The sequence below is a fragment of the Notolepis coatsorum genome (assembly GCF_963971535.1).
Source record: "Notolepis coatsorum genome assembly, chromosome: 7".
NCBI lineage: Eukaryota > Metazoa > Chordata > Actinopteri > Aulopiformes > Paralepididae > Notolepis > Notolepis coatsorum.
Genome location: NC_140171.1, coordinates 45,513,450 through 45,527,822, shown reverse-complemented (window position 1 = coordinate 45,527,822; position 14,373 = coordinate 45,513,450). Strand labels below are relative to the sequence as shown.

The 14,373-nt window shown below is 41.8% G+C and overlaps 1 protein-coding gene across 2 annotated transcripts in view; it reads left to right on the top strand.

Moving 5' to 3' along the window:
• The first annotated feature begins 2,801 nt into the window (after positions 1-2,801).
• Positions 2,802-14,373, top strand: part of keap1b (kelch-like ECH-associated protein 1b) — a 54,753-nt gene continuing 43,181 nt past the window's right edge. Inside the window, exons 1-3 of one of the 2 annotated variants that reach the window (XM_084318749.1) lie at positions 2,802-2,875; positions 7,057-8,460; positions 11,713-11,958. In XM_084318749.1, coding sequence (XP_084174875.1) covers positions 8,155-8,460; positions 11,713-11,958 — 552 coding nt within the window. In that variant the 5' untranslated portion in view covers positions 2,802-2,875; positions 7,057-8,154. Of the gene's footprint in view, positions 2,876-7,056; positions 8,461-11,712; positions 11,959-14,373 lie in introns of those variants that run through there. The other variant, XM_084318750.1, reaches the window with a different exon arrangement.

The following is a 14,373-nucleotide window of genomic DNA, read 5'->3' as shown; positions in this document are numbered from 1 at the left end:
GGAAGGAGAATATAACTTAAGAGGGAGAGGGAATCTTAAACAACCAATGGTACACACCACGCTGAAAAGCATGTGCATATCGGTGTGTGGAGTGAAGTTGTGGAATAATTTACCCAAATACATCAAACTGAGTAAACATGTGGCACAATTTAAAAAGCAGCAAAAAGAATACACATTAGAGAAATACAGAAATTAGTATTGAGGATAAACAAAGTTATGTTATATTGTGTATGTAGTGCTGTACTATATTCACTGCTGTCAAGTGAATCAAGTTTTTTCTTTTAATCTTTTAATATAAGTAAAAGTATATTCTATATTGTAATATACTAAATGATGTTATATCTAGTAAAATTAATGGAAGAACAAATATAAATGTAAGGGGGTAGGGATCAATAAGCTTAGCTTCCCTCTACTCCTTTTTTGGACATGTCTGCTAACCAAACACATTGCTCTTGACCTTTTGTTTATAATTCCTTTTTTTTCTTCTTTTTTTTTATGTTTTTTTATTTGTTGTTATGATTGTTTGGTTTGACGGAACAAGATACCGTGAGTTGTTTGGAGAAATATGGAGAATAACATGTTCAAAAATTTACTTTTCATTCATCATTCATTCATTCATTTAACCTCATTCCTTGTCCATTTGCAATTGATTTATTACATAATTTTTTTTTCTCAGTTTATCAGACCTTCATCAGCAGCCTACAACTGACTTTTTTTTTACCCTGTATGGACAATATTGGTCATTGGTATATACGTTATTTTATAATCTGATAATCTGATACGAGAGCAAATTATCATTAATGTTTAAAACCTTTAAAATCTTGACTCCTCTAGCTACAGCCTTTTCATTGTCTCATAGTAGGGTTATACCGCCATCTTGTGGTTATGAACCAGAACAGAAGATTCTCAGCCTGGATTACGTATTTTCTCAGGAGGAGAAAAAAACGTATTGGTGTGTCAGCACCTGCCAGGAGCAGGCAGTCTATTGAGCTGGCGTGTACTGTTGGAGTCCTGCCTCAAAATAAATAGAGAACCTGGCTCTTGGATACCTGGGCATCTAAGGTGAGCTAGGGCCTACAAGGGAACACGTATTTAGGGTTTTGGAACGCTGAGGGGAATTCACATTTCCATATTGATTGATTGATTTAAAACTGTATTAACAGATTGCAGAATGGGTACACTACAGTACAGCTCAATACACACAATTGTTAAGGGGATGCAGACCAGAGAAAGACTTTCGTCTTGTTTACATCAGGGTCCCCCATTTTCAATTCATCGTAACATTTATGACATACACGACATACAGATAGACAGCAGGGGCGGATTTAGGATTGTAGGAGATCCGGGGCTTAGCCCAGATGGGCCCCCCTTTTTTAAATTTTTTTTTAAAATTTTTAATTTAATTTTCTTAATTTTATTTATTTATTATTATTTTTTGGGCAGGCAAGGGGTGGTTTTGGCGGTCAGGCACGACCCCCTCCACGACAGATTTTTTTTGAATTTAATGAACCTGTACGTGCAATTTCCTGCAATATAGAGCCTTCAATCTTGACCAATAAAGCTGCTCTTTATAGATTGGGGGGGATATATCATATTTTTCATATAATCAAAAAGTGGTGGAGCAAGATCATACCTTTGCTCCCCCAAGTTCAATAGTGGGAGAGCAGAGATGCTCCGAATGCTCTTATGGCCAGGCGTCTATGATTCACCGATACAAAGTAAAATAGCGCAGTGCAATAAAATAGTTAGTAAAATAGAATAAAATAATGCAACAGTGCATTGCAATAAAATAGTTATCATCGTATTTTTTCGGGAGGCCGGTAAGGAGTGCATTACAGTAGTCGAGTTGGCTTGAGATAAATTGGCATGGATCTGGTTTTCAGCGTCCTTTTGATTTATAAATGGCCGTACTTTAGCTATGTTTCTAAGGTGGAAGAATTAAGTTTTTGTCAACTTGTTGATTGTGATTTAAAGCTTAGGTCTGAGTCTACCATAACACCAAGACTTAACTCACTCAAATACAGTTAGCAGCTGGATAGACCACAGATGGAAATTAGCTTCTGCTAAATCTGGTGCAAACATATTTTCATGTAACAATGATGAATTGTAAAAAATTAAAAAAAATAAAAATCATTTTTCTTATTTTTTTTTTATTTAAAAAAAAAATTAATAGATTTGGGGCTTTTCAGAATACATCCGGGGCTTGAGCCCAGGTAGCCACCCCCTAGCTCCGCCCCTGATAGACAGTACTGCTACATCCAGACATTTATGACATACAAGATATCCAAATGTACACTGCACAGGGGTGTATTTTATCATGTTATTATCAGGTGCACACTAAAGAGATAGTATTTTATACTATATGATACTGTTGAGATGTTGCTTCAAGGTCTGTTGTGGTTGTTCTCGTTGCTGCTGTGATCATTATCTAGCTTAATTGAAATTTATTTCAACATGTAAACTACAGCCTTCAATCACAAGTGCATAGATAGCATGCTGATTCTAACCATTTCTACTTTGATCAATCCTATTTCACATGATTTCACTTGCTTTTAAATATCTCGTCTATAACTAAATAATCAAATTTTGAACAGATGTGATTGACAGGTAGCCAGGCTACAGTTTAAGAAATGGCCTTTATTTCCCTTGATTCTGAGAACTCCTCCTCAATAAAAGACCCCTCCCTCCGAGCATAACTCACCGCCATTAGGAGTAGTGAGAGGGAAGTCCCGTCTTCTCGAGGCGGACTCTTATTGTGACAGCGAGAGGAGGCTCGTACAATGCTTAGTCATGGTGAGTTACAGCTTTCCCCCCGCTCCGATGTGGCGCACAGCTAGGCACAACACAGCGATGGAGGAATGGAACTAGACACTACGTGAGTTTCTTTTTTTCCTCTTCTAAATATCAGATATTACAATAGATTTTGATAAACGAAACGTTATTGATCTGAATACGATAACGTGTTTATTAGCAGGAACATATTTCGATGTCGCTTTAGTAACATTAGTGTTCGCGGAGGATTGGACACACTGTGTCGCGGCTACTAGGTCTAGGAGCCTATGTCGCTGTCAGCTTTATTTCCCAAACGGTATAACTTGTTATTCCTCGGGTCTCTCCGGCGTCGATCGTGAATTAAATTAGTTTACACTCGTCGCTTAAAACACGGGCTTCGATCGAGGCTGTCGGAGTTGCCGTCATGATGTCGGTGCAGCGTGTCGACACTTCAGATGATTGTGACCAAGCAAGCGCAGAATTCATTCCTCATTTGATTCGAGGGGAAACCAGTCCTTTGTGTGTTTAGAGACCAGGATCTATTGCGCGGCAAGCAGATCCCCTTCTCTGTGGGTTTCTATAAAGGACTGGCGTCACTTCTTCTGGCTCATGTTTTGGTTACAGTCAGTTCCTCAACCCGATGCTCGTTAAGCGACATAGTTAGTTCGAGATGAGTCACTGGTGACGGCATGTTGCCAAATGTCAATAAAACATGTTACTGTAGGCTACCTACTATCTGTAGCCTATATGACTACAATCTAGCCTACCTTTCAATACTGACATGTTTTAAGTCTAAAAAAAACCATTTGTTTCACTTTGGACACACAATAACCTAGATATGAGCCGAGCACATTTGATTTTGACTCGATTAATAATAAACCGAAAGGCTCTAAAGTTTGGCTTGTTCGGACGAACTGGAATATTATTGTGCAATGTGTGTGTGTGTGTAGGCTACCGACCTGCATCATTTTAAAACAACAACAGCAGCTGCGGGTGTAAGATCGCATGTCAAACTGAAACTGTTTCTTTATCGCAGGAAATATTAACGGTAAACGATCAACTTTAGCCCGTGGATTCTAAAGGCCTGTCAGTCAAGTCATTTCCATGCGAGTGCGTCTTGCATCTCGGAGAAGGTTGAGCAACATGTTCTTCTGTGAAACTATTTTACCTAGAAACTTGGAAGGAAAAAGCAACACCCCAAATACAAAACGGTGTTGCATCTAGGCCTATTATGGCTCTTCTGTTTTATACAACACTGATAGAAAGCTAGGGCCTATGATGTCGTGTTCTATGTGCCATCGTGCCTGTGTCGTTATTCTTGATGAAGTCCCAGTGAATATTCATCTTTGGTTTCTCTTCAGTTGAACGGATACAGTGGCGGGAGTCGGGACACAATGACCTACTTAGAAATATACACACTCTTGGGTATCAGCACTTGCACTCCCTTATCAGCTTCAGGTAATGATTACTGTACGTGCACAACTTAAAGCATTGTGTTATATAACTCAGAACATCTGCTGCACCGTTGTTGCTGAGTAACCCTGACTCTCTCAGTTCAATGAATGCCAGACAGGCGAACAGTGGGCTGGTATCTTGTCATTGTTGCAACAGATGTCTGGAGACACCAACTTGTAGAAGACACTCTACCAGTGGTGCAGTGGCAAATTGACAGTAGGTCAAACGCCTAGCGTAGAACAAATCTGATAAACATCACGTTGCCTTCCAAGGACCTAATATGAGCATTCCCAGCTTGTCCTGTCCTGTGTTCTTCTACTGGAATACATTTCCTGAGAATGGTGTTAATATTTGAGAGATTACTCAGCCTTTAAGGCCCTGCATAGTGCACACAATGGCTAATTGGCTATAGCTATAGACCCTTGAATTTCGGACTTTATTTGCTATATTGTGCTAATACACTTTGCGTACACACGTAGGTCACACGTGTGTGTGTGTGATGAGTTTCCTAGCCCACCATCGCCATTCTTTCACTCCCACCTGGCCCGGTCACAGGACAGGGCGAAAAAACACCCAGTCACGATGACCAGCTAAATTCAGGCCTAATTTAAGTCACTCCGTCTTCCTCTGTAATGTGCGTCACTCCCAGTCCTCCCCACCCAGCTATCTCTTACACTCCCTGCATTCCCATGTGTGCGTCTGTGGAGACATTCTAGAAGCCCTCCGAGGCGATGTCCACAAACAAATCCAACAGTCATGTGTGGAGCCCTGGAGGGCTCAACAATTTGGATAGAAAAAAAACATCTTAATTCACTGATATTGCCATATGATTGACAACATTAGAAGGAATTATAATTTGTGTCGCCACGTCTCATTTTAGTTGAAAAACATGTTAAAATGTGATTTTTGTGAGGCTCTGTGGTAAATAATGTTTTCTCAAGTCTGGAGTAGAATACGATTTATAGGCCAGGACATCTCTGCAGCACCACAATACTTAAATTAGAATGGTATTTTGACACAAATTTCACCTTTAACAAATATTGCACCTCCTGTGATAGATGGATGGATGTTGCACCATATTTCGATGGAATTTAGATTAATTATTCAGCCCTACTATGCACCCTTGAAAGGTTATAGGACTTGAATGAAACAAAGCAATGGAGTTCTTGGTTGTCGAATATAGCTCATATATTCACCCTTGATCAGCACCTCTACTTCTGCATGACTCTTGACATACTGTACATGTCTTGTGTAGATTTGGTCACAAATATAGGCTTGGATTAAACTATAGTTTGTCAAACTTGTAATTGGTCATGGGCAAGATGGAAACCGCCTCAAACCGGCAGCTACATTTTATCAGTGTAAAAGTGAATTGGCCTATATTACAAGTAGTCTAGCCTTTACCTTCATGGGCTTCAAAACGGCGCTTTAGAGCTGTCCTCAATGTAAGAAATTCTTAGTCGACTAATACTAATCATAGGAGTTTGTAGATTCGTCGGATTAGTTGATTTAATCAACAAATCGGTAAAATGATGCAGGACCACTTTAAATCTAGTGCTCGCCAGGCATGTGTTTATAATTCTTTCAGGAAATGACTCATTCAGGCGCAGGGGGAAAAAGCACATACACACAAAAGAAAAGAAAAGACAAATTGACTTGGTGGACTAAGACCAAACCGAGTGATGAGTCGACTCAGAGGGGACAGCGGTGCTTCCACCCGTACGGTCTTATCAGAGACACATCTTTGGTTCTGGATGTGATGTTCAGGAGCACGTTCACCGTGACTAAGAGGAAACTTTGACCCCACTATACAGTACAGGGAAGAAATGCCATGGTGTGAACATCTTGATCATTTTGCTCAAATAGACTGACAGTGCACATTTAGCTTTTCTTTCGATGAGCCACTTGCTTCCCATATAACTTTCATCTGATATTCGATCATGTTCATAAGTAGCTCTATTGTCGAGCTTTGTATGCATATACAGTACGAACCACGACGATTCTGAGGGTTAAGTCAAAACTCGCCCTAATTATTGCAAGTTCGCATTGTGTTTTTGAAGGGATCAACAGAAAGCTCAAAGGCCGGTGGGGTGAAAACACAAGCAGCTGTACTGTAAATCCAGTATAAAATTACTCTTTTCTCTCCAAAGCCGCCTTTCAAATCCTCCAGTTGACGAAAGTTTGGTGCTGCCACCACTGGTGGTCACCAATAAGATCAGCACCTTGACCTGACAGGTTAACAGTGATAGTATGTATAGTATAGTAATGTGTTCTATTGGTGACCAGTGGTGGCAGCACAGAGTTGTTTGTCAAGCTTTCCCAGAAAACCACAGAAGAAGGGTCGGCTGGAGGATTTGAAAGGAGACTTTGGAGAGTAAAGGGTAATTTATACTGTATTTCAGCAGCGTCTTGTGTTTTCACCCCACCGGCCTTTGAGCTTTCAGTTGATCCCTTCAAAAACACAATGCAAACTTGCAATAATTAGTTAGGACGAGTATGACTTAACCCTCAGAATCCGCAGTGGTTCGTTATAGAGCTTTGCATACAAAGCTCGTCAATATAGCTAGCACTCAGCAAACGTGAATAGCTTATAGGCTATATAGACAGTATTTATTTTCTCACATCACTGGTTTATACATAACCAGTGACATGTTCATAAAAGTTGTATAAAGCTGCATATGTACAACTTTAGGGTTGTAATAATGTATAAAAGCAGGTGTGAACGGCAGCCTGTGTCTAAAGGCTATTGTATCAAATCCATTGTAAAAAGAAAAAAGAGCAAACAACACAAACACTCAACACAACAACTCTCTCTCCCTTCTCTTCCAGTTGTCTGCTGAGCCAATTGCTTCCCGGTAAACACAGCGGTGCAAACGGATTCCTGAGCCGTGCAAACCTCTAAGAAGGCCTCTCCAGAGAGATCCACTGAGCAACCCCCCACACGCACACACACCCCCATTCCTGAGGCTACGAGCTGTGCTGACGACACGTTTGGCACCTCTCATTCCCCACAGAGTTGAAGAGCCTTCCACGGCCTCATCTACAGGAAGCATCCCTGCAAAAGGAGTGTGGCACCTCTGAGGGGAGGATTTAATTATTACCTCCCGTTAAAATGTGGCCGTAAATCAGCCTTCACTTTTCTACCCACAGAGTGGAAAATCAATATGCAAGTTTTACTTACCCATCACTCACAAGCAAGCATACATTTTCACTGCAAATAGTTTGTTTTGCTCTTCAGATTTCTATTTGAGCTAATTGGCTATTTTGGAAACGGGAGTGTGAATCTAAGAAATTCATGTTCCATTAGACAAAAGAGAGTTCCAGTAGACTCCTTTTTGTTCGCTTAGATTGTTCTACGGATTTGTTGGTCACATTCTCAACATCCCACTAAGGAGGGAGAGAGAAACTGGTTTGTGCCAACACAAACAGTTGGAACTAAAACAGGCAAATGATTTCCTTAAATTCTTCTTTAAAACCTTCTCCCTTAATCCTCCCCCTTGCCTTGATTTGTGAGTTATAATACGACCAAACGTAACCTCTGGACAGAGGCGGAGGAATCCAGAACTAGGACGTTAATGATACAATAAATCATACTGGAACTTTGACAAATTTTACAGTACAAAAAACAACCATGGCTGGCAGTTGGCATAAAAGTATCTAGTAGCTCCTTAACGATCACAATGGCTGGACTCGAGTACTAAATAGAGCCAGAAGAGACTTGCATATATGCACACAAAACTAAACCACTCTCAAACCTCCAACCAAAAACCAGACTCATCCAGAAGGGGAGCAAACCCTCTCAGAGTTCCTTAGTTTAAACCTTTCCCATATTTCTCCCTTGCCCTTCAGTGGAGTGAGGATGCCCCGTAACACGAGCCGCTGTTCTTGAGCCGGGGGGGATAAGGAGGGGAGGGGAATAGGCAGGAGATGACGGAGTGCATGACAGAATGCAAGGCGCTGGTGACGCCGTCCACTCGCAACGGCCACCGTGTGTTCAGCTACACGCTGGAGAGCCACACGGCGGCCGCCTTCGCCATCATGAACGAGCTGCGGCTGGAGCGGCAGCTGTGCGATGTGACGCTCCACGTGCGCTACAACGACCTGGAGGCGGTGGACTTCGTGGCCCACAAGGTGGTGCTGGCCTCGTCGTCGCCCGTCTTCAGGGCCATGTTCACCAACGGCCTGAGGGAGTGCGGCATGGAGGTGGTGTCCATCGAAGGGATCCATCCTAGGGTGAGTCGTACAGTCATCTATTTTTTTTATTTTTATTTTTTTTCACTGGGTCGGCAGTGGAGGTAGAGCAGTAATCTGGTAAAAAAAACGGGAGGTTCCAGGTTAGATTCCCGCTCCTCCTGGGCAGCATGTCGGAAGTGTCCTTGAGCAAGACACAAAACCCCTAATTGTTCCTGATGAGCAGGTTGGCACCTTGCATGGTTGCTTCTGTCGTCTGTGTGTGAATGTGTGAGTGAATGGGTAAAATGTGAGGAACAAATTGTAAAGAGCTTTGGATAAATGCAGCTATTTACACATTATTACATGATGGAATTCCTTTGTAAGGAATTCTATATATTCTTATATTTTATTAGAATCTAATTTATTGTCACTAAGTACAGTACAACAAAAAGCAAATGTAACAGTAAAGTGCAATATTAATGTACAATGTACAGGTTATTAAACTGGGTATGAAATATATAAATGAGTACTACTGTGTGTAGCGCTAATCGGATACATGTACAAAGATGTAATATTAATTATGTACAGTGATACAGGTATCTAGACAATATGGTAGTAGACAATATGGTAGTAGGCATACTGTCCAGCAGTGTAACTAGTAAGAGTAGGTAAGGGATATAACTGGATAGATCGGAGAGATAAGGGATGAAATGATGTCCGAGCCGGACGCACGGCGGCTCAAGTGCATGGTAAGTAGTAAGTACTGTGTCACAAAGTGTCCCAATTGTAATAGTCTATTTTAAATGCTAGCTTTGGTTTTTAATACAATGATTGAAGGGGGTTGTTAATTATTCATGTCGTACAATTCTCCACCAAAAAAAATAAAGATAATCAGACTCCATTCCTATCTTCCCTCCAGCTAACTAGGATGATTGTTATATATATATATATATCATCATTTTACACTTAATGTCACATTTATGCAAACATTATATGCGTGTGTCTTGGCATTTCCTGTGTCATGACATAGAGGTGAATGGATATAGTGACCTACTGTACATTACATTTACATTTAGTCATTTAGCTGAACGCTTTTATCCAAAGCGACTTACAAGTTCTGTACGACAAGTCGGCAGGAAGGGCACAACTCTTACAGCTGAGTAACAATGTTCATCAAAGAGTGCTGAAACTTGGGCGCTGCAGTGTTGAGTGCATATAATAGTAAAGACATATTGGTATAGTAGGAACTAGGAAGAGTGCATGATAGTATAAGGGCCAACTTGTGTTTTTAGTTGACAGCGAAAGATTGATCCGATTTCGGCTGTCCTAACTGGTGGGAAGTTCATTGCACCATTGTGGAGCAAGGACCGAGAATAGGTGGCTTCTCTTTGATGAGCTGGTGGGAAATATGCTAGTTTATTCTACAGCATACTGTGCACAGATTAACTAGATGCATTGAGGGCAACACTTTTCCACATTGATTGATTGATTGAAAACTTTATTAACAGATTGCAGAATGGGTACAGTACAGTACAGCTCAATACATACAATTGTTAAGGGGATGCAGACCAGAGAGACTTTCGTCTTGTTTACATCAGGGTCCCCCATTTTCAATTCATCGTAGTTCACACAAGCAGCTATTGTCAAACTGGTCATTGGCCAGCTAACTCTGAATTGACTTACAAGCTGGAAATTACTTTATCAATTATGATCAAACGGGGATGAATTAATTAAGTTTGACTTATGTTTTTAAGCTGTATGCAGCACCTTTTCTCTCAGACTTGGTGAATATTTGCCAAACACGCACGCTGTTATCTGTGTGATAAGCTCAGGAGATGGTAATCTGTCTGCCCCTTCCTTTGGCGACTTAACGGACCAGAGTCCCAGAGCCTTGGCTTTACCACATTACAATGTTTATACATTACAATTTAGATTCTCAAGGCAACAATTTGATATTTGGAAATATATATTTTTAGCTATGGGTCAATTCAGTAACGTATGATTGGTGATCCAGCTAACACAATCATGTTGCAACATTTCTATCAAGTCACAAGCGTGTGCAACCAAAATGAGGTTGAGAGTGCAATTAAGCTCTGCTTAAGACTTGAATGGGGGGGGGGGGGGGGGGGGGGCATTTATTGGGTACTTGGGTTAAAACCCTTGTTGAATTGGACACTTGCTATACAACAAGCTTTTTTCTTTTTAGGGGATTTGGTTTCTACCTGTAATCCTTATATCAGGGGCGTTTCTTTCCCATGAGTCCTTGCTAGTTTCCCATCTTGGGAGTATATACAATTCATGAAGCGCTGCTAATGCTATTTGTTTTTTTGTTTTGATCCACTTTTTCTCCCATTTTCTATATTTTTCTCCCATCCCAATTTCGTATCATCCAATTCAACCCTCCCCTGTCACGGACGCTGTTTCTTGCCTCCCACAAGTCGGCTGCAATGTGGACTAAGTCATACATAGCACAAGTCCCCTCCGGTACTTGAGGTAACAGCAGTCGCATCTTTTCACCTGCGCAGCTCGATCTCTCAGTGGCGAGGAGTAACGCGTGGGAGGCTCACGCTGCCCCCGACACTTCCTGATTCTACTGTGCAGTCGCACCAACCGACCTGTAGGAGTCGCTGTCCACAACGCCCGATCCCCACCCTTCAGTTTCCCTCCCCGTAATACGGCCAATGTGTATTACTGTGGACGACCAGCTAAACTGAAAGCAAATGTGTCACAAAGTGTCCCAATTGCGAACAGGCGAGCCCAGCGTCTCCAGATTTAGTGGCGAGCGCCTTGCCCACTACGCCACGTAGCCGCCCTGCTAATGCTATTTGTATAATTTTCGGGAAATCTATTTGTGATGGGCTGTCGGATATTGTGGTGGACAGCCCGCTGCAAATAAATCTGTAAATGCGGAAACAAGAAAATGTACATTGCATGAATTGAATTGGGACGGTTGCCTTCTTGAATCGATGTATCCATCCAAATCAATGCGTCGCTATGCCATGAGCGTTGACCAATGATTTATACGTGATAATGTAAACATGCTACAGCTTTGATAACTAATATATCTGTTCCTAATCTCTGAACCAGTTTACATCCAAAGTCTGGTTAGTAACACCCCTGTCTTGCTGCTTCCTCGTTTCCCTCCAAAAAACCCTCTTCTGTTTCTCTCACTCCTCTCCCTTGCTTTTTCACCATATTCTCCACCTTTTCACACTTTCTTTTCACCCCCCTTGCCTTCTTTGCTTTATCCATCCATCTTCCTCACCCCCCCCCTTCTGCTCTCTCCCCACCATCCCTCTCTCCTCCTCTCAGGTGATGGACAGGCTGATCGAGTTCGCCTACACGGCCAGCATCTCTGTGGGGGAGAAGTGTGTGATCCATGTGATGAACGGCGCGGTCATGTACCAGATCGACAGCGTGGTCAAGGCCTGCTGCGACTTCCTGGTACAGCAGCTGGATCCGAGTAATGCCATCGGCATTGCCAATTTTGCCGAGCAGATTAGCTGCACCGAGCTGCACCAGAAGGCCCGCGAGTACATCTACATGAACTTCAGCCAGGTATGCTGTATACAGAGGTTGATGCTAGGTCTTATGTGTTTTCAGTATGAGCTGTGTTTTATACAGTTGGTATCAAAAGAGTAGGATGTACCGGTAGAGTTAAGGCTTTTTCACATTTACATATGTAACACACAAAGCTAGCGAACTGCCATTCAAATATAATAAACTAGTTTGTGGAAAAAGTTGGCCCATTATTTTATTGGCTAATAAACCAATTTAAAAAAAATAGTGCAACGTGAACCTCGGTGTAAACAAACCAATGCTTTCTGAAATGGAGGGCAGCGAGTGTGATGCGGGAGCTCCCGTTCCCGATGCAGAAGAATAATTAGTTTGAAAGACTAATTGCGCTTTAAAAGAGTGCAAAATCAACAGGCTGGCGATTATCAAAGGACTCGCTGGTCATGGATTATCAAATGACATAAAATACTGCCCAAGAAAGACCCTGGGAACAACCCTGCCCTGGGAACAACCCTGCCCTGGGAACAACGCTATGAAGCAGAATGAGACCGATGGCTCCATGGCTGTTTTGTGGGGTCTTGCGGACAAATTAACAAAATTATATGCATGCTTTTTATTGCCCTTTGAGTAGTGTTGATCAATAAGGATCACTGTAAGCCCCACAGCTAGTGGTCGTTTGTGCTGTGTGGTGAAATTAGTGCAGAACTAGCCCTAGCGCTACAACTCAGGTTATCTCGCACTCCTCCACTTGCTGAGTGTGCATGTTGAAACACGCGTGTGCAGTTACATACACATGGCATGGAGAGATTCACACAGCAATGGCCTGTGAAAAGCTGCAGCTCGAGGGCTAACGAGAGGGCAGGACCCTTGCCTTGTTTGAAGCGTTTTGTTATTTCATCAAGTTATGTCAAGCAGTTGCTTTCCAACACTGGCCACCATCGACTGCTCGCACTAGAACATATTCCAACACTGGCCACCATCGACTGCTCGCACTAGAACATATTCCAACACTGGCCACCATCGACTGCTCGCACTAGAACATATTCCAACACTGGCCACCATCGACTGCTCGCACTAGAACATATTCCAACACTGGCCACCATTGACTGCTCGCACTAGAACATATTCCAACACTGGCCACCATCGACTGCTCGCACTAGAACATATTCCGAAACCTTGACCTAGGGCTTGACTTGGCGGGTAGAATTTGGCTAAGAAAGTGGCTTTTCTTTTGCCTTTCGGTCCCGAATAAAGGCACTTCTCGTGGTGGCACCACCATTGTGTTAGCCATCAGAAGATATCCAGGACTGCTCTGTTTCCGTTTGGACCCCCGGAAATATTTTTTATAATCTTTTGGAAAGTTGTGCATGGGGAAAAAAGGCAACAATTTTGGCAGCGTGGGCAGCGGCAGCAATCGAGTCTACAATTGGCCGAATTGTCCTCTAGTCTGCAGTGTCCATAAATACCTGACTGTAATGGCCTTTTCTCTGGGTCTGCCTGTAACGCATCCATCCAGTCAAGAGTTTTATTTGTCTCGGCATACAAGCATACAGTGAAATGCGGGGGGTCATGCCCGCAGCGATTGTGCAATAATGCAAGTAATAAGAATAGGAATGAGAATAAGACATTTGTGCAATAATACAAGTAATAAGACATAACGGGTATAATTAGGGATGCACCGATATGAAAATTTGCCACCGATACCGATTGTTCAACTAACACAATCGGCCGATACCGATATTTGTGGCAAAAAATATTTTGATATTCTTTTTGTACTATTTATATTTATTTTGTAATTTAATTTTTTTTTATGAAACTACTGTATATTTGTGTTACAAATTGTGCTCACCGATATGAACATAGGCCTCTTTACTTACTTAAAAAAAGGAAACATCAAGAAATAGCACTATCTCTCTCCCAGTATGGTCTGCCGGGCTGCAGCTATATACTAGTTCTCCCAGTATGGTCTACCGCAGTGGTTCCCAAAGTCGGGGTCGCGACCCAAAGGTGGGCCGCGAGCAGCCACGGGAGGGCCGCGAGATGATTAATAAAAAAAAATTCAAGCGTTTTTTTTGTCAGGCCACTGAACTTAGAAGCAGGCCAGGACAGTGTTTCTAGTTGTATTCTAAAATTATATTCTATTGTATTCTAAAATGTGACTATGGTTTTATATTAACTTAATAAATAAACTAAAACAAAAAAATCTACTTATTTCAACAAACATTTCAAACTAAATAACAGATTATGCACATAAAACGCTGAAAACAACCGAAGCAACAATAGTATTTTAATGAGGCTATTATTATTATCATTATTTTGCAACAAGTTAGCCCTCTCATAAATGGCACATATAAATGAATAACTAACTTGAACTAACTTAATAGGATTGAAGTGATATTTGGCTTAAAAAATCGGTCGCCTGGCAAAAAAAAAAAAAAGCCTGACTATGTGCATTGG